At 41.9% G+C, this 26667-nt stretch overlaps 1 protein-coding gene across 2 annotated transcripts in view; it reads left to right on the top strand.

Annotated features, from left to right (window-relative positions):
* atrn (attractin) overlaps positions 1-26667 on the top strand; it is a 113200-nt gene that overhangs the window by 73527 nt on the left and 13006 nt on the right. The window contains exon 27 of one of the 2 annotated variants that reach the window (XM_067479825.1): positions 19384-19491. In XM_067479825.1, the coding sequence (XP_067335926.1) occupies positions 19384-19491 (108 nt within the window). Of the gene's footprint in view, positions 1-4471; positions 4896-19383; positions 19492-26667 lie in introns of those variants that run through there. The other variant, XM_067479826.1, reaches the window with a different exon arrangement.

Genomic DNA, 26667 nt, shown 5'->3' with positions numbered 1-26667 from the left:
CTCGGGGAAGCTGGTCTGCATTCTCCACTTCATTTGATGAGCCATTTCCATAAGGCACAGACTGCTAGAACTCTGCAAAGTTTCATAACCGCTAGCCTTAAAAATATAGTAGCTATTTACTTTCAAAGCATTCAAAGCAGTCTTTTCAACAGTGCCGCAAATCATTTAAACGTTTAGGGCCCCAGTGAGTAAGGGTCCTAAAGCAGATCAACAGATCACACTGTGTCCATTTGTCTTAATGTAGCAGGGCAGTTGAAGGGTTAAAGGTTGGGTGACAACCAGTACGATTTTGGAGGGGAAAAAAAACAAAACAACTAAAAACAGATGGGTTTATACTTCCTCTTTTTTTACATCGTACTCAATAGACTCCTAACAAAGCACTTTTGTAGTGTTATCAAAGTTCGGATTCAATTTAGCAAGTAACTAGATGATGCCATCAGTCACAATTTATTTTGATCTTCAGACTGGCAGTTTTTGAGGTGATCCATTTTTAGCACAGTCAAAAATACATTTATGACTACATTTGAGCTTCTTCTGGCTGTGGTAGCACATGAACACCTGCTCAGACCGGTGGAGGTTTTATTTATTTATTTATTCATTTTTTTTCCAGAGCCCACCTGTTAGGGTCTCCATTGTTGTGTTCACATACGCGTTTCTCCTCATGTTTGCATGGATGTGTGTTCTCTGTCCTGTCTGAGTTGTAATCAAAGCCGTCCTTTGAGGACCTGACTGTTCCTTTGAAGGAGTCGGAGCTGCCAGATGGCATTAGACAGACCCTGCCACAGCGGCCATTTTGTGCCATAGACAGCACCAGCCTGTTAGTCGGCATAAGCACCACTGCAAGTCGAGCTACTCGCTGTTGTTGCCGGTTGATTAATTCTGCGGGAGCATTTGAGCAGAGCAGGTCTTAGGTGGCTGCTGATCCAAGTGAAACTTTAATATATAATATAGTTTGGGATGAGTTCTATATTTATCTTTTATACAGTTCATCATTAAGGAGCCTGTGTCATAAAAAGTTCTCTCTTATCAGCAGCCGACAATTACAGCCACACCGGCAGGTTTCAGGCACAGCTTATGGAGGCCTGTAACAGACATAAATGATAAAAGGACATTTTGTGAATAGAGATGAGCAAGCTAGCTAATTAGACCGGAGAATTCAGCGGTAGCATGTAGTGAAGGGGTAATATATCATGATGCAAAATACTGTAATAATGGTACTGCTTTAACATTCACGCTCTTTGCCTTAGGACAGAAGGTCTAATTTCATTCAAATGCAGCACCAACAGAGTTTCAGTACCTGTAAGAGCCTGGTAAGAGTTGATTCATATGTATTGATTCATAAAGGGGCAGTAAACATTTTGATGCCCATTGGAATGACTTTGTAGCGAGCGATACAGTAGGTCTCTGATGTTCATTGTCACTTTCACGGGGGCTTCTTTTATCGTTTTCCTTCATCGGCATCTCATGCAGTTACATCCTGCTGATGTCGCTCCCTCCCTTACTGTATCGCCACAGAAATATCAGCGTGATGACAGTGTGTGTGTGTGTATTTGCCCAACATCCATCGTCGCCCCAACGCATATATCACACATAACTTGACGTATATTAGACGTGAATTGCCCCCTGAAGTATTGACAGAAATGCAGAACGTGATAATATCCGTGATCGTTGCCGCTGCGTCCCACATGATTAACTGTGTTGCAGGTTCCTTACACTACACCAGAGGCAGACTGCTGTGAGGAGGGAGGGGGAGGGAGCCGCATAAATGTCTCTAGATACCCTCACATATTTATTACCCCATTACGCTGCCCTCCTCACCCCTTTCCTTTACCACCGCTATACCTTTCTTAGCTATAAATATGAATGTCAACCAAGGTGTCAAGGCTCAGGCCACTGTTAGAAATACCTGCTGTTTGGCCATAAAGTGAATGGAAAGCTATCCAATGGCCTGTGATACGTACACTAAACTTCTTGTTTTGTTTTGTTTTTTGTTTATTGTTGTTTTTCTAATCAAATGTTTTACAGCTCTGGTTGAGGGATGTTAATGAAGTGTTGTGCAGAGGTACATCTCTGAAAAATCCTCTTATTGAACACACACACACACAGTCCACACATAAAAGTTTGTAAAGAATAGGAGACGATCAGAGGAAAGATCTGAGGTTATAGAAGGACTGGTAGCTGCTCTGCTCTCTGATATAAGACGTTTCACTGGCTTTATTTAAATGCATTAAACTGTGAACTCCCCTGTAAAAAAGTAACAAATGTAGTGCTGTTGTCTTGATAGTAAACAGTTCATGATGTTCAAGTTGCCCCTCGCTAGGTCTCCTCATGTTTGTCTTGATTACAGCCGAAGTTAGTTGTTTTTGCAGTTGCTGCACATTTTTTTTCTTGGGTTTTAATTTATGCATGTGTGCATGTGATGAAATCCGATGGGAACTATAAAACAGTATCTTCGCTTAGTTAAATAGTCAAGCATTACAATGCTTAAAGCTTCTTTTTTTTATACAAACAAACCAAATATGTAATATTGTTCTTCACCCCAGTACAGAATCTGTACAATTCTTTTACAGGTAACTATATCTGCTTAAATGTAATTAAGTGCAATTAATATAAATGTTTTGAACTTGGGGACTGACTGACCAGCTCCCCTAACTATAAAGATGTGCTGTGTATTTTGTGTCAGTCAGAGCAGTTTTCTAAATAAACCTTGGACCACAGGTGCATTTGTAATATTTCCCTTTATGGCTTTTGTAAGCCACACTTTTTATTCATATGTTAATATGTCGACATTTTATGTCACATTTTATACCAACACGACTTCCTAGGTCAGCTGATACAGTGGAACAGGGGACTAGTTGCCAAATTAAAGCACAGCTTCTTAAAGACATTTTCTTGCCCTCTGTTGCAGCGGGTGACCATGAATGGGAACTGGTGATAAGGTTGTTGAAATAGTTTCTTTAGCCCTTCCTGAAATGTTCCTGACAGTCCTAAGCACAATTGTTATCGGTCCAAAACAAGTCCCTCCAAGATTTTGTTGACCTTTTTTATGTGACTGTTGCACGCTAAAATACCTAAACAGCTTTTCTAAAGGGGGAAAGAAAAAAAGAAACAAGTGTAACGCATGTTGCAATGTTTTATGGTGTATTTAACTGCAAACTTACACATGATTATCAAGGGACTGGTTGAATAAATAGTTGGAATCACAATATTGCGAAGTACAGAGGTACTGAAAGCAGGACATAGTAGGTAAATGAAGCGTTTCATACAGAACCAAAGGTGAAGAACTGCATGAAGCCCCATTATCAGAACATTCCGCACTTTTTGGAAATGTAAGTCATTCAGTATTATGTAAAGCAGACCAAGAACATATACCTGAAATGTTCCATAAATGAGCAACATTACGTCACCTTTACACCTGCACACCTGCTAAAAATAAAATATCCAAACTTAGCAAGTCTGTGTGTTTTACCACATTGGAACTGGTGTTTTAAAGTGAAGCGTACCATGTATAACATCATTCCGGGTATTGACAAAGGAAAACAAAGTGAAGCATCAAGGAGAGAGATGTTGGTAATTGACATCTCCATAATCATTCATCCAGTCATTCTCAGCCTGCAGTCATCAACTTAGTCCATTAACACAGTCACTTCAACCCACACACTAAAAAAGAAAAACCACACTCAAACTTCAGTTTGACTCTACCTCATACTCAGAGCCAGGCATGCGGCAAAGTCTACAGCAGATGGTTCAGTGTGAAAGCGCAGCAGAGTGGGAGAGATTGGCACCGATATCCTCTGAATAAACAGAGCCCTGGTAGACAATGAAGATATCAAGGAGCACGTAGAGCCCTGTATCACATTAGTTTCTAGAATCATGCATAATGATAAGGAGGATCCTCTCACCAGTGCCGCTGCTCCGGCTCTGTAGCACCAGTCCCAGTAGCAGATGGTTTGAAGTGAATGTAGTTCACACATGAGCAGGGAAGAAAGGTAAAAAACAATCTTTCCACCTTTGCAGCTGTTCCCCCTTACGAAGCATTTCTTGATGGTGCCCTGTTATACATTATAATTTTAGCAACAGTGGGAAAGCAGTTTGGTTATGTACCTTTCGACTTCTGCTTGCCAGGACTGTTATACAACGCAGTGGAAAAAGTAAATATCTGAATGACAGCAGCTTGATACACAGGACTACAGCTTGATATACCACATGTTTCGAAATGGGCAACGTGTTAACTGTTCTAGGCATCTGAAAATTAAGATTCATAGCAGTAATATCTCTCGGTTGTCGAAGATTTATTGCTGCCATCCAGAGCGGGCTCTAGCTATTTTGGGGCCCAAGGCGACATTATGGTTTGGTGCCCCCCACCCCTCTGGGACGGCCTTTTCATGATGACACTATTGTTATGACGAACAGAACTTGTTGCAAATTATTACTATTATTTATTTTGTTTCTTTATATTTTGTTTTTTCAGGGTTTGCAGCAGTGCCCCCCACCAGCAGGTGGTGGCTTAGGCGACCACCTGTGCGGCCAATGGCAAGAGCCAGCACTGCTGCCATCGCTTGTAATTGAGTCTAAATGGAATTCAATAGCAACGCTAATACAATCAGTCACAGCCATTTACAACTTCCCTCCGTTCCTTTACTTTAGGTTAATGGCCTTCGAGGCGTAGACAGTGCAGTTAGTTTTGATACATGCTGACACACAGTGTCCATAGCAGAACATAAAGCACAAAATATGACACAGTAAGTATAATTGCAGTATTGCACCAGTAAGTGGGCAGAGAAAAGCAGCATGTAGCATATTTCTGGCAGCAGTGTTCAGACATTGAAACCTTCAAATGGCTCAGATATGATCTTTGCCAACCCTTATCGATTATGCTCTTGTTGTGCAACAACAATTTTGGATGATACGTTGACAGTGTTTTCGTACTGTGACCGATAAAATGCAACTTTGCTATAAAAATGTAGCGTGTTTGATTTTCTAAAGTTGTGCTCCCGGTTTCTTCAGCGATTGATGTGTCAGCTGCGTTAGCTTGAGATGTCCACTAGAGAGTTCAAGGTGGGGCATTCTGCATAATTTAAAAAAAAAAAGGAGATGGTTTTTGGATGTATTGTGCAGGAGGCTACATGCTCTCTGTACCTGTTACTGTGGTACCTACTCAAGAATAAACTCTACTAGTTTTGTTTACCAGGAGAAAAGCCAGAGTGGGGGGTGGGGACGAGGGAAAGTAGATCTGAGGTAACCTTAATATGTCCTGTACCAAACTACAAATATGCAGTGAAGCTGTTGGGTTTAACAGTTTGGATGTTGGAATAATGTGTGATGGCTCCAGTGTTGGCAGTTGGCAAAACGCTGGCTAAGGACGTGATTAGAGTGCACAATAACATCAGAAGGAGCAGGGTTTGATCCAGCCAAACCTTATCTTCACCCTCATTTGCTTTGGACTAACACAGCCTCGGGACACCCAGTCACTTTCAACAATCAGCGTAGTTTTTATCATCACCTCAGACGCACAGTGAGAACCGAAGTAAAGAACATAAAAAGCGTAGAGAATTAAAGATGCAGACCAGCAACCACGTTTAAATAAATGAATCTGTTCAAGTGTTCAGATAGAATGGATGGGTTTTTTTTTTTTTTTTTTCCTTTCCCATGCTGCTAGAGGTCGTCTCGATAAATTTACTGCGTTGTAGTGGATGGTGACAATAGGCACCTAATGCAAACATGACATCTCTTTGTAAGTGCAACTTTTGACAACGCTCAGTGGTGAAGTAACCTTACAAAGTCATTCTCTGCATCAGGTGTTTTACAGATTTTCCAATAATGTGGCTCTAGTGTGTTACAATAAAGTAAGGATTATGAAGCCCCTGTGCTCATTTCAGGTCACTTAATAAAACCGCATAAGCTATGTGACTAAAATGTTAACATTGCTAACATAGCAGTGGCATTGTGGACCTTGTGAGAGGAAATCTTGGTGGAAGTGGAATGTTCGTGGTGTACCCTTGAAAATGGATTCGACTGCGGCCGCTCTCAGAAAGAATAATTGTGCCCTTGAAGGCAGACTGTTGAGGCCGTGGCTGTTACAGCTCAGTGATACTGTGCTGGGATTGTACTGCAGAAGTGCAGCATTGCTTTATGAGATATGAAGGAGCTTGGGACACTCCTCGCTATTGGAGACATCCCCAGCACTTTATTAGCTACTGTGTAACTGTCTGTTAGGAGTTAAAAATGTCGTCTTGCAGTTTGACCACCTCCCCACCCCCCCACCCCCACCCTCCACTCCCTCTTCCTTTCTGAGAAACATACACATATACAAATTGTGACACTGGAATGGAAAACAAGGTGGCTCTTCAGGGAAAAAAGTGGTGCCTACAAAACATAAAGAACTATGTAGGAGATGAGCTCTTTTTTTTTTAAAAGCTGATAAGGTTGGAAGCGTTTTCCCTTTGTCTTCTCAGAGTTGGCTATTAAGAGTAACAGTGAGGAGATTCAAAGGCTGATTTTGCTCCTTCTTTTAAATTAAGCGCGCACACAAAATTTTTACAACATGAAATAGCTTTTCAGCTGCAGCATTTGACAGACTCTTTTCAGACTAATGTGGTGTTTGTCTCAGCTGTCGGGTATTGTCAGGACATCACCCCTCCCACCATTCCAGCTGTGGCTGCATCCACAGCAAAAGAGACTGGAGAGGGAGAGGCCCCTCACCTTATCTCACCCACCACAGAGTGCTATTAAGGGGGAGGACACCAGTTCTCTACCCCCCGCTTGCTGCTGCGGTCTCCCTCCCTGCTGTTGGCGGTAGATGGATTGCTCAAGGTGACCCCAGTCAGCATGCCGTGTGCTCGGCCTGCCTTCGCCCGTGCCCGCGCCCACGTTCCTTGCACTTAGCAATTCTGTTCGCCATCTTCCCGTGTTCCGCCGGTCGCCCCCAGGCTGCAGATCTCGGAGCCTTCAGCCTTCAGCAGCTTCTTGGCTGAGAGACCCCCCACCACGTTCGCTCTGCTGTCTGCCGTTGTGTGGCCCAGTGTTTCTTGGCAGGCTAAGGAGACAGAACTCTTAGTGTGTGCCATACTTAAATGGACCAGAGCTGCACTGGTGAAACCTGCTAATATACCAATATCAATTACGGGCCAATGCAATAATAATCAGTAGACCTATAATGATCATTGGACGACTCATGGTGCCTATAATGAAATTATGTATTACACCATCAGGAAATGAATTATCACAAGATTAGGTTTTATTACAGTTTTGCTCATTTGGTGCAGCACCCTCTGTTCCTTTCTATTCAATGCTAAATTTTATTTGCTCATAACTCCCAGAGACATCCATTAAAACCAATACTGCAGTAATTGTCTGCAGTGTCTGCAATTCTCTGAAACAGAATTTTGCCATATAAAATGCTCAAACTATCCCTTGAAAGCAAATTCTGTGCAAAAGAATGCAAATGAACAGTAAAACTCTCCCTTGAAACCAGTGGTGATGAAATTCAAACCATACGTGCCATAGACTTCTCACTGAAAACGGCCTTTAATGAAAGTCTTTTTATTGATGCAACACAAACTGTTTTACAATATACTTTTTGATGACTCCTATCATGTGCAACCCTCCGGCCGGGGTTGCACATGGTAACTTTTCTAACAAGTTGTCAACAGTGTTTTTTGCTATGGGTTATGACGCAAATGAACAAAGGCGAGCGGACATGAAGGGAAATTGGCGTGTCTTTGTACTGAGGCAGCAACATCAACCGTGTTCCTCTTTAAAGCACTATAGGACCCCTGTAGATTAACAAGAGCGTGGCTTTAAGATTCTGTGAGAGATGCCTTCCATCTCCTCCTCTCTCCTGAGGTCAGTGCTCGCTGCACCACTGTCCAGAACAAAAGGCCTACTTCTGAGGTGATCAATCCCGAAGTGAGAGCAAAGGAGAGGGGAGTTCAGATGAGACAAAACAGAGGAGAGAGGAACAGCAGGCAGCGCTAAGGGTCACTTACACAGGAAGAAGCTACGAATCCTCGGGGAAAGAGATTCATCCTGTAAAGGGGAAGACCTTGTTAATGGTATGCTCTGCATAGTCAAACTACAGAGCATCTACCTGGAACTGACAGGATGCATCAAAATTCATCAAAGTATGGTTACGTTGAATTGGGAACCACTGCAGGACTGGTGCCCAAACACCTGTCAGCTACTGCCTTTGGTGTCCATGTCAGTTCCCAACAAATATTAGTTTGGTTTTCAGAGGAAAAAATAAAACGGCAGGCAAATTATTGACTGATATTACACACAAATGATACAATAACACAAGGGGGCACAAGCCAGTGTTGTCTTCTGAATATACTGTAGTTCAGACTGTATTCTAGCTGCTTCTCACATTGTGTTTCGCTGCAGCGTTTATTCAGGGGGTCATTCACGTGTTTTGGTGTGTGTGTGAACACGTGACGCGCGCCCAGTTCCCAAGACACTGTTAAACCCCACAAATCTTAATTCCACAGAGATGTTGCATAAAATTAGAGTTTGGATTGGCGGCGATATCTCATTGCTCGCAGTGTACACGCTGGCTCGCCGCACTGTGGGTGACCCTCATTTGTCCCAGTAGCATCCAAACCTCCGCACCCTCACTCATCCATCATAGCACTGGTGCAGAGCTTATGATAAGCCCCAAACCTCTGTCAAACCCCTGCTCCTGTACTTTCCAATTCTGTTTCATCTCATCTGAGGCTGTCTTTGCTTTCTTTACTTTTACTCATTTCTTCTTCCCGCAGCTGTCTTTATCTTGTGCATCACTGTTCAGTCTTTGTTTGAACCACCTCAGTTCACTTCTTCTGTCACTCTAAAGTTACCAATTGTGAAACCTCTAACAAAGCCTATCTATTTTGGATGTGTTTTTTGAAAAATATTGAAAATACTGTAGATTAATATTAGCTCAAGTTGAAATTCCTGTTTGCCTTTCCGTCTTTGCGCTGTGTAAAGATTTTTGCTTTGTCTACATTTCTATACACTGTTTAATGCAACAATGCTGAAGAATTGGCATCTTAAACGAGCGACACACACCGCATGACGTGCATAGAAACACCTGTGCCTATTTTCAAGTCCGTACTATTTATGCTACTGTCATATTTCCAATTGTGCTGCAGCAAAGCCGGTCTCCTGTACAATGGCTGCTTCTTCTCTCTGTACAGCATGTCTGCTGTGAGCCCTGAGTGACGGATGACGTGCCGCTGTGTGATGTGACGCAAAGTGACACATCGTGACACAGCATGAAGCTATGCAACACAGCTGGTGTGTGTAGCTTTTAGGAGTTTTACCAGTTTTGTCAGCAAAACAACCAGTGTGGAGCAAAGAATGATCCCTTCTTTATATATTCTATATATATTCTAACAATATTACAGTAGATTAAGATTAGTAACTTTTGGAACGTTCTTACTTCTTTTCATTATATAATGGCAACTACCTAAAGCACTGGGCAGAGCAGAGCAGAGTGGATTGATTCAGCACTAGCTTTGTGCACATTTTCATGGGACACGGTCTTTGTTTTGTTGACATACAGTACATCTATTAATTATATTAATGCCACTTACACTTACTGGCACATGCACAGATGCTACACTTTGGGGTACGTACAGAGGCACGTAATGCTCATACGCACTTCTAAACATGTTGACAAGCCTTGACATAAGTAACACAATTAAGACGATCTTGATTGAGTGCACAGTGTAGATAAGTAGGGGGGGGAAAGGCCCCCTGTACTGTAACTGTGTAAGAGCAATGATGTTGAAATATAACGTTTAAAATGCTTCTACGTAACTGGGAAATACGTTGCACCTGCAGTGTGGAGAGTATGTGCAGACATGTGGACGTGTGCACCCCGTGTTTGTACACAGTCCAGGCTGATCCTCACTGGCTTGATGGATTATGAAATGCACATTATGGATAAATGGAAAGCAAGAACAAGCCTTCTGGGGACTTGGTAACTCAACTCAAGTCATGTTATCACATAGTGACAGTTGTGAACTAAAACAATGGCACTGACCCCGAGTATTGAACAAAGCACGCTGGGAAAGGTCGAAAACACGGAGTTAGGCCAATGTGATATGGCAAGAAAACAACACATGATGATGCAAACAGTGTGGTCAGCTGCGTTGCTTTCACTGTTTACATATTAGATCTGACTAGCAGACAGAACAGAGACAAATTGGGGCTGGGTCAGGTGTTGGTGACTGGAATATTGGAGGAGACTGATGGCCAGACAAAATTCTTAAACAGCCTTTCTGCCCCCCTCAAGGCAGAAAACCTCATTTTTAAAGTTGCAGGCTTCCTAAAAAATTACATCTATCGACATGGATAGTACTGCTCATAATATGTTATGTCTTTGTGGCTCCCATCCTCACACAGTTCAAACGCAAATGGACGAAAGACGTTTTCTTTTTGGACATTTTGATGCAAAAGAAGCATTTTAAAAAGACACCTCAGATTCGGGGATCAAATGAGCTTCTTCAAACAGCTGGTGCGACTGCTTGCTGTGCTGATTGGTTAAATCCTCTGTCAGTGACTCTTCTGAGTAAAAGATCTATTTGAGGGTTTCGTTGTTTTATCCTACGTTCGGTTAATGTTTCAATTTCATCTCCCTACAAGCATTCTGAACCATTTAGTTCCTTCGCTCTCGGATTTCCCGCTCCTCGTCGATGGAGGGATCATTATTGTTGTGGACAAGGCGGCAGGACAACTATGCAGTGTGTGCAGAAGGGAGAAAGGGAGTTAGAGGAGTAGGGAGGGTGTGATGGACACAGGTGCACAGCATGGACAGCAGGAGGCCGGCAGTGAGAAAGAGGAAGACTTGGGGTGTGATGACTGAAGAAAACAGAGGAAGAGAGACAAAAAAAAAAAAAAAAATGTGTGAGAGAGAGAGGGGGTGGGATCAAAGTCTTCTCCCTTGTCAGTATTCACAGTGTGCATCCTCTACCCCCCACCTCAATGCTGGAGAGATGGAAAGATGAAGCGAGAGAGAATCACCAAGCAGCTAACGTCGCTTCACAGATGAAGATTTCCTTCCTCTACGTTTTTTTTTTTCCTCCCTCTCGTTCTCTCGCCCTCCCTCCCCTCCGTGCGTCTCACTCTGCAGTTTTCCTTCAGTGATGCTGAAGGATGATTGAGAGCTCTCCCACCGACAGCATTTTTAAGCACATGCATCAATAAATAAACAGCTTGATGTAGTGCGCCGACATGTGTGGCCTGCATACTGCATTGCGAGTGTGTTTGTCCGCGTGCCGGTGACTGCACGTAGGACGTGTATGTTTAGCTGTGTGTGTGTGTGTGTGTGTGTGTTCCCTGCGCCCAGGCAATCCGACACTTCCCAGGGGCAAACTCTTTGAACACCTTTGTCTGTCTTTCTGCTCCCGTTTTTTTTTTTTTTTTTTTTTTTCTTCTGCTGTTTGCCATCACTCATCCCTCTCGAACATCATTTCCTCTCTCTTCTGTTTCTCTTCTGCATCTCGCCTTTTATTTTTTTCTATTCTTGTGCTCCCTTCTGTGTGCTCTGCTGACGCACTCAGTCGCACACAACTGGTCAGTGAGAGAAAGCTCAACTCCTTTCTGTGTGTGCGTGTAACACAGTGAATGAAAGCATTTGTGAGTCCATGCAAGTATTTTCATTACTGATTACCTCTTTTTAAAAAGCTGATATAATGTCTCTTTAAATTACACATGCATCAAATGATTACGTGTAATGTGACAAGACCACTGTGCAGTGTCCACTCACTCCGAGCAGTATTTCAGCTTTTTCAGCTCTTTGTTGTTGCTTTTCTGGCCCCCAGCTATACTGTGTTGGTTCACTCTCATCAGCAATGTCTAGAACCATAGCAGGCAGCTCTGGTAAACTCACAGCAGATGACAAAGTCTGAGTCGAACTGGTGAATAAAGTGGATCCTTCAGTGCCTGAAGAGCCAACGTTTTCCCCTTTGAGCCCACAACAAGGCTAAAAGGAGAGTGATTATTGGCTTTGGATTTTCCAGAAGGCCGGGCATCTTAATCCCAATGTTGCTTTGTGCTACCTGGTTGTGTAAATAGGGAAAATAATACTCTCTTTACACCTTTCTGTGCTGCCCCTACGTGACCAAAAAAAAAATCTATATCTCATATCGTCCCAGGCACCACTATAACCTTGGATTTAAACAATGTTGTTAGTTAAAAAGAAGTTGTTTGTCTAGGGAATGATGCTGTATAAGCTGCAAGCTCAGCACTAGAAACAAGGCCATCTTTTAGACTAGGTAAGTTATGTTGGCTGCTTACCTCCAACTTCCCAGTCTTTCATTCACTAAGCACTCACTGATTATATGCTGGGAATGTTGATCGGCTGCCACGCTGCTTTATCTGCGCGTCCCAAATGGTCTACAGTCGGTTAACATTCGGATCGTGAATGAGACAATTCTTTGAATATTGTGTACTAATGTTGGGAAAAATGCCAATCACAAGTCACCACATTAACCAGTGGCCAAAATCCAGTAATATTCCATTTTATGTAATTAAAAATGGAGCTAAATACAATAAGCTGAAATATCCAAACGGTATTGCACAGGATCAGGAATGAGTACATCAGAGGGACAGCTCATGTTAGATGTTTTGGAGATAAAGTCAGAGAGGCCAGATTGAGGTGGTTTGAACATGTTCAGAGGAGAAACTGTGAATATATCAGTAGAAGGATGCTGAGGTTGGAGCTGCCAGGCAGGAGGTGTAGACGAAGACCAAAAAGGAGATTTATGGATGTAGTGAGAGAGGACATGAAGTTAGTTGGTGTGAGTGAAGAGGATGCAGAGGACAGGGTTAGATGGAGGCACCTGATTCTCTGTGGCGACTCCTGAGAGGGAACAGCTGAAAGGAAAAGAAGATATAAACGGTATCGCACATTAGCACGAAGCCGTAAATAATTACTAATCGGTCATATGACTAGTTGGTTTTCTGATTTATCAGCTAGTCATCCAATGCAGTTGCGTGACCACACTCCTGTTTGTACTTCACATGTCATGTTTTTTAAAATGTATTTTTAGTGTTTACATTTGCATTCTTAATTACCTTTAATTTGAACCTTCTAACTTCACCTGCAGGCAGATTTGCTCGTGCTGTTTCCCTTTTGTGTGTACAAAAAGAATTCCACTTCCACTGTGTGTGTGGTTTGAGAGAGTTAATTAGCATATATGAAAATATACGCACACATACATGGCTGCTCATGCACTGGTATCTCCAGCCAGCCTGCCTGCGTGTGTGTGTCTATCTCTTTAAACACGTCTCATAATTAGGTTTTATATATGTGCTGTTCGCTCTGCCATATTTAGATATTTGCTCCTGTACACACACTAACAACCCTGCAGAAAACTAAGAGGCAATTTGAAAAGTAGGCGACTTGCGCTATAACTCTGGCTTCTGGTTATCTTTGAAGCACTGAGTGTTTGCTCTACAGCAGCTGCCTACTCACAGAATGGCATAATGAGATTTGTGCAAATAGTATCTTCTGTAAGGCTCCTTCCAAAATAGTTGTTCTCCAGATTCTGCTAACCAGATGGTGTCAGTCCAGAGGACAGAAAGGGGGCCTAAGATTGAAACAGCTGGTTTGAAACCTCAGGCCACATACCCAGTGTAGTCGTGGGGATTTACAGGAGACCATAGTGTTTTGCCTTGAAAGGTTTGGAAAACACGAAGCATAAAACCTTCAAGAGTTTAAATGATTTTTTTGAGGGGGATTTTTTTTATGTGGAACCTGTGATGATTTTGTCCAGCATGTACTGTTTTTTGGTTGCAGTTGTGTTGTTAAGTGCAGTACGCGATTGCTCATATGGTTTCTTGCCACTTCATTTTAGTAATGTGGCCATGGTTGTTTTGTTAGTAAAGTCACAGTGACACTGATACTAAATGTCAATGGAAGCTCCTGGTAAAGACCCAGCATATGCACAGACACATACATACACTATATTGCCAAAAGTATTGGCTCACCTGCCTTCAGACCCATATGAACTTTAGTGACATCCCATTCTGAATCCATAGGGTTTAATATGACGTCGGCCCACCCTTTGCAGCTATAACAGCTTCAACTCGTCTGGGAAGGCTTTCCACGAGGTTTAGCAGTGTGTTTATGAAATACATAATACACAGTGCTCGCAGTCTTCGCTCTAATTCATCCCAAAGGTGTTCTATCGGGTTGAGGTCAGTCAAGTTCTTCCGCACCATTCTCACTAATCCATGTCTTTATGGACCTTGATTTGTGCACCTGAAATCATTTATTTGGATGGGTGAGCGAATACTTTTGGCAATATACTGTATCTGACAACTTGTTCTTCCGCCCTAAAATCAGCCCAGTAACCCGGTGGCTTGTGTAGCTTTGTAGGTTAATTGGCAGTGGCCCTGATTTTATTATACTCTGTTCTAGTCTAGTTCCAAAGAAAAGCTTCATGATCTGTACGACATCTGGATCTGGATGAAACAAAAGCACGCACTAGTATATCTACATCAGCCAAAGACTCTCAATTCAGTAACTATCTGCTGAACATAGTTGAGGCAACGGTGGAAACCAAAACAGAGCCTAATTTTATCAGGTGGAAACAAACCCGAATATAGAAATAGGCAGTTAATGTTTGCTGCTAACTTTTAAGGTACTATTATTCTATGAGAGGTTTGTGATTATAGCTTTGATAAAAGCATATTTACAGTGAAAGATCAGACCAACGCTGCCTATACCGGAGGTTTTATTTCATTTTCCTTTCATTAGGTTATTTGTTGAGGACAGTTTACATAATGTTGTGCAAAGTGCTGAGTGCTGATCTGGCTTCACATCTGTTCACAGGTGTCATCAGTGAAATTAATACGATATTTATTTATTTATTTTTTAAGCAAATACCTTGATGCCTTTTTTTTTTTGAAGTTGTTAATACAGTGACATCGGCAAACGGCCAGGTTGTAAAGCAGTACTCAATATGAGACAGGAGGTAAGATTTGGCAGCTGAAATTAATGGCCTGATCTTTTGAAAATTTTGCAAGTTGGATTTTGTAATATGGGCCACTTTTTTATATGTTTTTTAAAAGTTGGATTGGAGTCCAATATGACCCCTAGGTACTTGAATTGGGATACCAATTCAAGTACCTCGCCCCCTACATTCAAACTGCTATGCTCTACTGGTCATTTAGTGGATGTCATACAAACAGTTTTTTAATATTGAGCATAAAGCAGGTGCTAGTGAGCCATGTTAAAAGCGTTTGTGAGTTTGGATGAGATGATGTCAGTGTTCGACCTGTGGATGAAAATGACTCCGTTATCCCCATACATTTGAAATTTGACTCTGTAAAGTTACACATTGTGACCTGTGTGTTAGGTATGACTCAAACCATTGGTAAGCATCATCAAAAAAATGTAATTATGTAAGTTTTGTTAAAAGAGCTTTGTGGTTAATGGTATTAAATTGCTTTATTGGTAAAAACAGTATGTTTGCGATTGAAAATGCAATTCAGATCGTGCTCTTGCAGTGTGCTATTGTCACATTCGCAGTTTTATTTAGAAAAAATGGTAATTAAACAGTTTTTCTGTGAGGAAGAAATTGGTTCGTATGTTTAAGTCTGAATTGCCAGAAATCACGTGCACAACTGTGGTTGCCCTTGAGCAAGAAAGTTTTACCCTTGTTCTCATACAGAATCTCACTGGTGCAGCGTTTTGTTCAGTAGTACAAGCCGTTGATTATGGACTGTTCCCAGGTTTACAGTAGAAATACTTAATTGTGACTGTTTCAAAAAACAGTAGTTGAGCCAGATGTCGCTGTTTAAACAAAGGTTACCTGTATGTTAGACAAGAGACCCGGCTGTTTGCAGAGAGGCTAAGCGAGGTGGACTGAATCTATAAAGTTTGTTTACTGCAATATTCAGATGCTGCTCCATCTGCTTTTTATCCAGTAAATCAATTCTGCTGCTTTGTGCTGTTCAAGGAGCTCCGCTTATGAAAAAGGATGTTGTCTGCATGCAGATTCTCCCTTTTTCTGCATGCTGCTTGCCACACAGATCCAGAATGTGATGTGGCCCCATGCATCTGTATGAAGTCCATTAAATGTGCCACAATACAGAGCTTCTTTAAGTTTATTAGGATTTTAGTTTTACTATCTTACCTCACAGTGCAACCTGATTTGTAGCAGGAGTGTTTTGATTTTGAGGGTATGAATTGGACTAGTACTTAGTAGAAGTTAGTGGTAACAAATTATTTCATTTAAAGACTAATCAAAAGAGACTTCACTGAAATAGGGAAGAGTGCTTTGCATGTTGTATAGTTACACACACACACAGCAGCCATCACATTGACGAACGCTACACTTTTCGGCCCTCAGATGTTCCACGTAGTGGGATGTCTAATCGTGACAAATCGGGCTCGGCACAATGAGTTGCTCAGTTGCATTTTCATTTGTTTTGGACTGTTGTGACCTTTGTGGTGGCAGCAAGATCATGATGTGAGCTTGGCATGTTGGGTGCTGCAAACTTCTTTTTTTGTTTGTCTGGATTCAATTCATACTTGTGTGTGTGGTGTTTTCCATCGCACTCATTTTATTTGTACTCGCTATTTGTAGTTTTGTCTGTCATGTTTGATGTGAGAGCTCATCATTGTCCCTCTTTTATACTGATTCTCCTCCACCATCAGTAATTTTCTTATTCTGCTTCATCACTGGCTCCATTAGGCACTTGTCAATTTGTATCAACTTGCAAATTAACTAATGAACTCGTGCTTACTAGAATATTGTGAGCCCTTCGGAAAGTGGGAGCAGGTTACATGAAATTGGCCAGAGTCAGTTCAGAGTACTTTAAAAATTACAGTTGTTGCTGTATTATGTTACAGTTATGTAACATATTATGTTATGTGCATCTCAGAAGTGCCCAATTCTTCAGTTTGGCACATCCAATTCTTCTAAGGCCTCGGATATGGTTCCGCAGCCTTCTGCCCCCTGGTGGCCTGATAAAAACTATTACAGAAGCGGGATGAATGTAGACATTTTAAAGACAGAGACCTTTTGCTTAGGGATGTGGCCGGTGCGAATTGGTGGGCAACAAAGCATCGTCAAGTGGGAGAAAGCAGACGGCAAATCAAATCCAATCAAATAGACTGTAAATAGTTTTCGATTTTTGATTGTTGTTTTCGATCTTGCCTTCAACTTATCCCTTAATACTGTCAGTGGATTTATGGGGTCCAGGCTATTTCTTGACTGAAATGTGTAACTCTTTAATCATCTTTAGAGGCGTTAGTCTGCAGATATTCTTACCTTTTGGCAGATTCAGGTTAGCCGTTCTCTCCTATTCCTAGAATTTATGTTAAGATAATCTGTGGCTGGCATATTGAAAGTGGTAGCGATCTGTACATTTTTATTTTTTCTTAGTAAGATAGAAAAGTGCGAGCATATTTTGTAACATTTTCTTTAAAAGTTATGACTCAAGCAGAAGAGGAGCATTGGGAGATTTGGATACGCGCACACACAGCCACAGACCCAGACCCATGCAGCAATTTACTAAATGGGCTGCACCGAAAAGAGAACTCGGGCACATTAAATTCGGACCGCTTTGTTTGCTCTTGTCCCTCGGGCCATTCTTGTAAGCCTCGGCAAGGATGTGATTAGAAGGCGTCACTTTGACAGAGAAAGTGTTAACATGTCAATAAGCGCAATTGACAGCCTCACGGGGAAACAGAAACGCTCAGCAGATCATTTCCAGCTGTCGAGGAGTCACACACACACTCACGTAGGCCCCGACCCCCACCTGAACATGCGTCACCACAGACGTGCTACATGTGACCTCTTCGATGTGCTTTCAAGCTAAATTGCAGTGCTGCCCCTTTACTTGCACCTGTGTCCTGCCAGCAACTCTCTAATGAGACAGAGGCCAATAGATTGTGTCGAGCCGTTTTTGATCGTCTGTCTACACACATCATGCACCATTGTCGGCAACTTCCTTCATGAGTTGAAGCTCTAGGAGAAATATTTAGAGAAAACAATAAATTTTCACCCCTTTTTTCTCTCTGTGCTTTTCCTGCTTGTACAACGGCGGCAGGTGATGTTTTGTTTTGAAGGGTTTGCTGCTGATATTCAGGTCTCTGTGTTTTGGCAGTTGACGTTATTTGTTTCTGTGTTCATAGCACTTTGGCTGAAGACACAGGAACGTTGCCTTGTTTACTGTGGTCCCTGGCTTTTCTCAACCTCCTCCCCCCTTCCTCTTTCTCACATTGTCATATGTGTTCTCCAGCTCCTTTACCACAGTCTGCATATTTAACATCACACTTCTCATATTCCTTCTCCCTCTTTTTCCCCCTCTGATTCTCCTTATTTTTCATCCTTACTCTCTGCCCTCATAATCACCTCCCTCCTCCTTCTCCTCCTCCTCCTCCTCCTCCGGCCAAGGTCCGTGTTATAAATCACAACAAAATAAGACTGTGCTTCAGCCTTGCAGTGGTGGAAAGTCACCAACTACTCAAGTAGAGTTTAAGGGTACTTGCAAGTATTTGTACAGCAGGTTTATTTGTATAGTTGTCTATACTGGTAGAGTACTACTACTACTAGAGTACCAGTGTGGTGGAGCATCTAGTAGATCAGGAAAAGGTCAGGAGGACTGGGCCTAATGAACTGATTCTGAATATCTTGCTTGCATATTGTGGGTTTAATTCATAGTTATTAAACAATGTAATAATTACCATTTAGTAAGCTACTATTAAAGACATGGTTATGATACCAAGTATTGAACAATCCAAAGGGAGTTTTTATAAATGGAAACCCATTTATCTTAATCAGTGGTGATTCTATATGGCACAAATGCAACATTCTAGATAATGATAACTTTCTTGTGATACATAAAGCTGCCTGCAAAACCACAATGTCATATCAAAGGTGGTCCTTAAATAACAAACCCGCTGGGTAGTATCATCTAGCTTTATAGTTCATCTCCAGCTGTTATGCATGGTTTGGTTTCATGGTCTAAAAATTGAATAATCCTCATTTTCATGCCACAGTACTGTATGTTGCAAAAAGCTACGTTTAGCCACTTGTTTGGCTCCAAACAGCCGACAGAAGACTCTACAAACTACATCATTTTATAATATCTCCCAATAGAAGGAGCCCAAATAGCCAGCAAACGAATAATTACATTGAATTATTGAATGCAGAACTAGTAGTTGAAACGCACTATATTTAAACGTCTTCTAAGTGTCTCAGTGATCCAAACATCTGTGTTCATCAGTCCGTTAAGACTTCAGGGTTTTATTAACTCACTCAGTAACCAGACATGACACCCTGTTGTCATCCTGGCCACATGACCGGAGAACAGACAGTAGACACTGCATGTTTACCCGTCACTCACCTTTGCACTGCACTTCTCCTTCCTCCTTTTCACTAGCAACTGCTGAGGGAGATGCAGCAGATGGCGAGCCGGCCTTTCGCCACCATCAACGTCGCCTTGGAGACGGATGAGGAGCCACCTGACCTGATAGGAGGAAATGTCAAGGTGAGCCTAACCTCCTCTTTATTTATTAATTTTTTTTTTTTTTTTTAGAGCAGTCACCACAGAGATCCACCAATTTTCGGCAGTGACAGGACTGAAAGCAGACACACCTCATCCATCATCGCAGTTGTCCCTCATCCTCCCTCAACTGGGAGCTCAGTCTTGTGCTCATCGAGTACCGTTTGCGATTACAGTCACGCTGTTGTGATGGATATTCCTCACGCCATCTGCTCTACGTCATTTTTGAAGTGTGAACTCTTTAAGGTGATCGCATTAGTTTTCAATAAGCCAAGGAGGCTAAATTGAGCTCACTTAAGAAGAAGAATTTGAAGTGTAACGCAGCTCCAGCCAACTTAATGAGGGTCAGCGCAGTGTATATTTGCTGGGATAGTGTGAATGCCACATGATGATAAAAGTGGGCTGCTGATGAGTAACATGGTGCATTATGCCAGTTATAGATTAGTTATATTTGGGAAGGCAGTGAATTCTAATGGAAAGGAATTCAGTTAAATACATGCAGATGAGTGGTAAAGTCTTGTAGATTAAAACTATATTTAAAAATGAGATAAGACTTCCCAAATTAGAGTTCTCTTCCTTTGGAGAAAAAAAAAATAAACAACGCCTACTTGCAAGAAATGTTTGCTGCGATGAAAATAAAGAACATTGCATTCATGATTCATCCTACAAAACCATCTGTGTTTTTGAAATAATAATGAATTTCTGTCAATATGGATATACTGTACAGCTTGTTGGAACAAAGCCATACATGCAGGACTGCAGTGTATATGTACCGGGGGACCTGTGAAGAGGTGCTCTGTTAGGAAATGTACATCAATCACAATGCAGTTGCTCGGACCAGGTCGAGTGTTATGTTCAATTCTTGAGAGAGATTCTGCAGTGAAGATTTAAGTCGCATGATTGCAACTCAAGCTCACACAAGAGGAAAGTTGAGGCCCCCCAAGACTTTTAGTTTAGCCGTGTAAAAACAAAAGTGAACATTAAGTTAAAGCTACAGTCTGCAGCTTTTAGGAATCAAGCCACTGTAGCTGAAGCATGAAACTCCGTCCAGGGAGTCAAAAACTGATGGTGGTGTCTCGTAGATAGACACAGCGTTTTGCTGCGTGTGCCGCACAGGGTACGGCCTTCTTCTCCGCTCGGTTAGAAGGAACATCTGTTCTATGAATCTGTGGCACAGAAGGCATCTCCACAATAGGATAAGTTACAGAATATATCTCTACTAAGAAAATGTAAAAATAAGTGAATAAATCCCCATAATATAATATAATATATAATCCCCATAAAAGATTGAATTGCTCTTACAGTTGGTGTCCATCAGTCTGCATTAGAACCCAAAGTCTATTCCTCAAGGAAGAATCTGGAAACAGAAATAGTTGCAAAGTTCTAGATTCTAATGCAGAAAATAAGCACAGTGAGAAGTGGTGCTGTAGTGCATTTAAATGTAAAGAAATCTCCGGGTTTTTTTTTTTTTAAAGTAGAGATTGAGCCTATTGAAGAAGTTGATTTAAACGCAGAGATCAAGCTGAGCTTGTAATGGCGGCTTGAGAGGACTTTATTATAGCCGAGACGTGCCAGTGGATCTGAAGTAGCTTTGAGCAGATTTAAATGCAGATATTGGCAATAGAGAACAGTTAAAAGTAAGAATTGTGCAGACTTATAGAAATTGCAGTTAAGTATTCAGCGATCGCTGAGCTGCGAGAAAGTATTTCTGTGGCTGTGCACTTAGTGATGAATGACCCCTGAATGCAGATGTGGTGCAGAATTATGGGGCCGTTTCAGCAGAGCGGCTCGGGGCCCCTCAGCTCTGACAGGGGCCATGCATCTTGAGGGGCTTGGCTCCCGAGCACAAGGTTACTCCAAGCAAAGGCCGCAGGGCCTTCGGGGAAGATCAGCAGCTAATGAAATTGCAGGTTGAACCGAAAACGAATCCGCCTCTTCACTTCTTCGTCTCCTCACTTTTCTCTTTTCTCCATTCTTGTTCTTTCTCTGACTGATCTCTCTGCTACGACTCATCTTTCTTGCCTACGCAATTCTTCTTTGCTTCTTTTTAGTGTTTGGGGTTTTTCTCAGTTTTTTTTTTTTTTTTTCATTCAGCGTTTCTTTTTGTCCCTTGTCAACCTTTCGGGTCTCCCTCATGTCTTATTTCTGTTAATATGTTGTTCCCTTTCTGTTTGTCTTGTCTTTTTTTCCCTCCATGTCCTGTTTTCTCCTACCACTCTTTGTGTGTATTCCTTTTACTTCTCTTCTCTGGTTTGGTTTTTCCCTTTCCAGTTCTTTTCTTGTGTCCTATTTTTTTCCTCTTTTCTCGGAGTCTCTTCTTGTTCTGCTTTCTCTCCTGCCATTTAGTATTTACTAACCTTTTTTTCCCCTTTTTGTCTCTTCCCTCTGATTTTTACTCCTTTTTTCTTTCCCTTGTTCTTTTCTTGTATCTTCTTCATTTCCCCTATGACTTATTTATGTTGTTTCCTTTGCTTTTTTGTCTTTGTTTTCTTTTTCTTTTTTTTTAGCTGTTTTGCTCAGTTTTGCTCTGCTCATTTTGGTGTTTATCACCATTTTTTCTTCCCTTTCGGTTTTTTTTTTCCTTTTCTTTGAATCTTCTATTCTTGGTATCTTTCTTATCTCTCTTGTCTCCTGTCTGACATCCTCACTTCACTATACTGTTCTCCTCTAATTTACCAGCCCTTTATTGATTCTAGCAGCTCTCTGGGGTTTTGTATTGGCCTTATCTGTTGGTTCTCTGTGTGTGTGTGTTTGTGCATTTCTGGATTTCTTCATGTTGGTGTAGGTGTTGGCATGTGTGCACGCGTTGTGCTGTCGTGTAGAAAGAAAAGATGCAGCTTGTTGTGGAAATCAGGCACCCTCTGCTTCCTCCCCCATCTCCGCTTTACCTCCGATTCTCCCACCGCTACTGTTCTTTTCTTCCATTCTTCCCGGTCTGCTCTGCTCCTCTCCATCAGGGCAGGAACAGCCCATGAGCAGAGATCCAATTTAGATCTTCTTCCTCAGCTTTCTGCGCCTTCACCAGCCCAGACAGTGAGCGCACACTATCCTATCTCGGCTCAGATTGGGCAACTCAAAGCAGGTTCTTCCCCTTGTTTCCATGCTGTTTTATCAGGGTGCTACAGTTGGGTATTAAGACCCACGATCAGCGTATACAGAAAGGGCCATGTGCCGCACAGCGAGCTGAAGATCATTAAAGTTGTTTATAGCCTCAGTGGGAAGTCCAAACTTGCTCCGCCGATGAGATATATTCACTCGGTTTCCAGCAAATGGAGCTTCCAGCCCTGGTATCACGGGCAGATGATTACCTTTGTGACGCCTTGCGCTCGGCTTGTATTTATAGATACTGTAAGACAAGAAAAACTTTACAGCTCATGCAAAAAAAAAATAAAAAAATATATATATATAAATATATATATAAATAAAGGTGAAAAAAACTGTTCTGATTTATCTAAAGTGGTTGTGGTGCACCATTATCCTTACAGTACCTTCCAGTCATTGTATACTGCATTAAATTCTTGTGCACTTGTGCATGATTACCGGTGTTACAGTACAAGCAAGACAAACCGGAGGAGATGGAGGAGGCCTCTGTGGTAATTATTTCTGAAAGTGCTTGGTAAAGATACGCATTTCATAAAGTCTGAAACCTACAGACTGATTCACAATTTTGTTGTGGTGCATTTCTTCAACAAGTCACAAAGCTGCCGTACACCTTTTATCATTTAAATAAAAAAATAAATAGTCTGTAATGGAATTTATAGTGTCTTTAATAGCAAGAAAAGAGTTTTCTCTAATGCGTTTCTGTGCCGTCTCCTGTTTACCTAGGGAGAGGGAAGTTCAGAACTGTTTTTGGAAAAGCCAAAAAGTTTGCTGCCATCATGTGGCGTCTGCCTCAAAGCTGAAAAGATGTTCTAGGTTGCAACTAGTGAGTCAGTTTTCATGAATAAAGCAGTAGCAGAGGCAGAAAAGGTGAGAGAATGTTGAGGCAGGGTTTTTATTTGTTGTTAGAAGTGTTCAGACGTTAAGCTTCCCGCCTTCCCGCTTTTGCACATTTTTAACTTACTGTACCGATTTTTACCTTGTTTCACAAAGAAGCAGCTGCCACGGTTTAGTGTTGGATTTGACCAGCTGCTCAAAAGATGTTGGAAGTGGCTGATGGTAACTTGGTTTTCACTAGTTTGTAGAACTGTGAAAAGTGATGTGAAGCAGTCACCCTAAAAACTTAATACCTATTTCAGCCCCTGGCTTTGACTGGGCTGCTCTAAAATTTAAATTTTATTTCCTCAAAGCCGTTTCGACGTTGACTTATTCATATGTAGCCGAGTTGCAACTGAGCTTCAACTCACAGACTCTACTATGTTCTTTTTGTGGAATTTGCCAGATGAAACACATATTATTCTACTTATAGGTTTGACGGTCATCCAGGTGTGTTGTGGGAGAACTCAGACAAGCCCTAATGTTCTTTTGGTTTAGCCCATTCCCCTCCCCAGCTGTGCAGTACTGGTCCGAGCCCGGTAGAAATTGGGGAGGGTTGCGTCAGGAAGGGCATCCGGCGTAAAAACTATGCCAAATCAACATGCTGTGGCGACCCTGAACTCACGGGATAAGTCGAAAGGACAAAAAAACAAAAAAGTATTTACTTAGCCTCCCATGGAGGCCATTTGTACACTTTTTCTTGGCAAACAGAAGCCAAGCCAATAAAAACTCATCAGCGTTGGCTGAGTGGAAGTGGCTGTACCTGGTGAGTCATAGCAACAGGGAGCTTGACTCGCTCTTGTCAGTTGGGGGGGGGGGGACTCATCCTCTCTTGCTGCTAACGTAGAGATGAATGCAATGGATGAAAGCGGAGCAGCATGCAACCACAGTATATCCCCACGTCCGTGTGTGTGTGTTTGTATGCGCGCACGCTCAGCAGCAATCCTACGTGCTGGGCTAATTACTGTAGGTAATTTAACAAAACCTTTTGCCGCTCTGCCTGGCCGGTCTAGATAACTCTCCAGAGCGGTGCTGGTGGGTGAGGTTGGGCTTTGGGAGTGGAGGGGAGAGCTCGAGCACTATAAAACAAAAGCATCCGCTGGAGAATGTTATTAACACACAGTGTCTGAAAAAATCCACGGGAAGAGTGGAACACTACTTTTGGTGAACAGCTTAGGAAAATAGACAAATAATCACATGCATGAGTTTAAAAAGGATGGATAATTGAATTTTTATCAAGGTGTTTGTGTAGTGGGTTTTTTTTCCCCTCTTAGTTTCAGGCCAGAATTAAGTGGATGTGTTTTTAAGGTATAAATATGTCATGTTGTGTTTTTTAAGCACATGCAGAAATCGAAAGCGTGCTTGCCCTATACACTCAGTTTGGAATTTAGGTTTTTCATACTGATGAGCACTCGATTCACTGAATTACTAAATCAAAATGATCCTACTGTCACATTCCACATCAGCTTGACAGCCGGTCTCTTACAATTCCAAACTTTTTGTGTGTTTTTTGTGTGTGTGTCTCCTGCTTGAAAAAGTGATGCTGCTGTTAGAAAATGAGAAACAAGCATGTAAACAAGTGAGAACCTAAGAGCAGCTCGCAGCTGCTGCAGTGGAAATTGGACTTGGCAGACGAGTCTTACCAACAGCCCTAAGCTGTAAAATTAAAAGCTGCCACTCTTCTTCCTTTTATTTATTTATTTGTTTTACAGATGTGGTCAGGTTATCGTGGGCAACCCCTCATTTTTCCAATTGTAAACACGCTGGATGAGAAATAGATTTTGCCCGAGGCTAAAACAGACCTGTAGGCTGGAGCAAGCCAAACCTGGTCGGACAGCTTCTGGCAAGGCCAAATTAATAGTTTCATCTTTTCTTCTACCAAGGGAGTAAAATTATCCAAGTGCAATGTTGTACCACCCAATGTTCTGTTGAAGTAGTTGTCAGTATTTTTATTCCCATTTCTCAGCCATCCATGTCAGCTTCATGTTGTAGCACTGTTCTGGAAATGGAAAGAAATGATCCCTGCAGTGTGAGCTTGTTTGTTTTAGCTAGTTATTGACTCATTTGTTGCACAAAGCTGTAAGTGATGTTAATGTTTTGTTGCTCCGGGACAATAGTGACTCGCACTGCAATCAAACGGAAAACAAAATGCTGGTTTCCTTTCTTCCATATGTACATTGGATACTTTCGTCTGGTTCACTCTCACTTCCTCACTATGTGTGTTATGTGTATCCTGCTGGTGTGTTGCATGCATGTCATGGAATGTGTGGGACTGGTTTCAGTATTTTCAGTAAGGTTTTTATTTAGTATGGTGCATTTGCTGACCCTAGTGATAACCACAGGTGCTATTTCAAACAGCCCTGTCAAACCTTTTTTTTTTTTTTTTGTAATAAAAATACCTACAATAATCTCTGGTGTTGCCAAATAACATGCTATGTCAGGGCCTATTTACAGTGAAGAGCATTTAAGTGTTTATTCAAGCACAGATGTGCGAAACTTTAATGGGAGAAGCAGCTCTGGGTTTTCCTACATTTTCCTGGTCATTTTACTTGTCGGGGTCAAGGGTCTGTGGAGGGACGTCATACAGTATACTGGACAAAATGCAATGGCTTCCTAATGCTGAACTTTTTAACAGACTATTAAGAGTAAATATCAAGATGGAGAGGTAACAAATCAAAGCAGTGACCCATCGCTGACGTCTTGTTTTTTTACATTAATGGTGCTCGTTTCACGAGGTCAACGCACTGTAGCAGTGATTTATTGTTAGAAATTCCACTACATGTGTGATTGTGGTATCCAAAAATCTATGTGTTCATTCTGCTGGTTTGAATGTGGTGTTTCCAACGGGCAAGTTTTATCCTGCTACGAGCCCATTTGTCTGCATCTGAACTATTCCCCCTGTCAGTTCATAGGGGGCTGTAAAGCTGCGTGTGTGTGTGTGTGCGTGTGCACAGGATCAACACAGCTGAAAATTGCCGCAAGCTCAGAGGCCCTCATGCAGAGAAAACACGCGCACACACACGCACACACACACTGCACAACCTCTTGATAACCTTCTCTGTCCAAAGATGCATGAACACCAAGTTCTGAGCTGCATAGAACATTCATACATACTCATAAGCCCCTTTTCATTGCTAGCTTAATTTATGTATTACAATAATGGCTTTTTGGCTTTTAAACACGAGT

Source organism: Channa argus, chromosome 16 (assembly GCF_033026475.1).
Source record: "Channa argus isolate prfri chromosome 16, Channa argus male v1.0, whole genome shotgun sequence".
NCBI lineage: Eukaryota > Metazoa > Chordata > Actinopteri > Anabantiformes > Channidae > Channa > Channa argus.
Note: the sequence above shows the minus strand (reverse complement) of the source record. Positions and strands in the feature narration are given on the sequence as shown.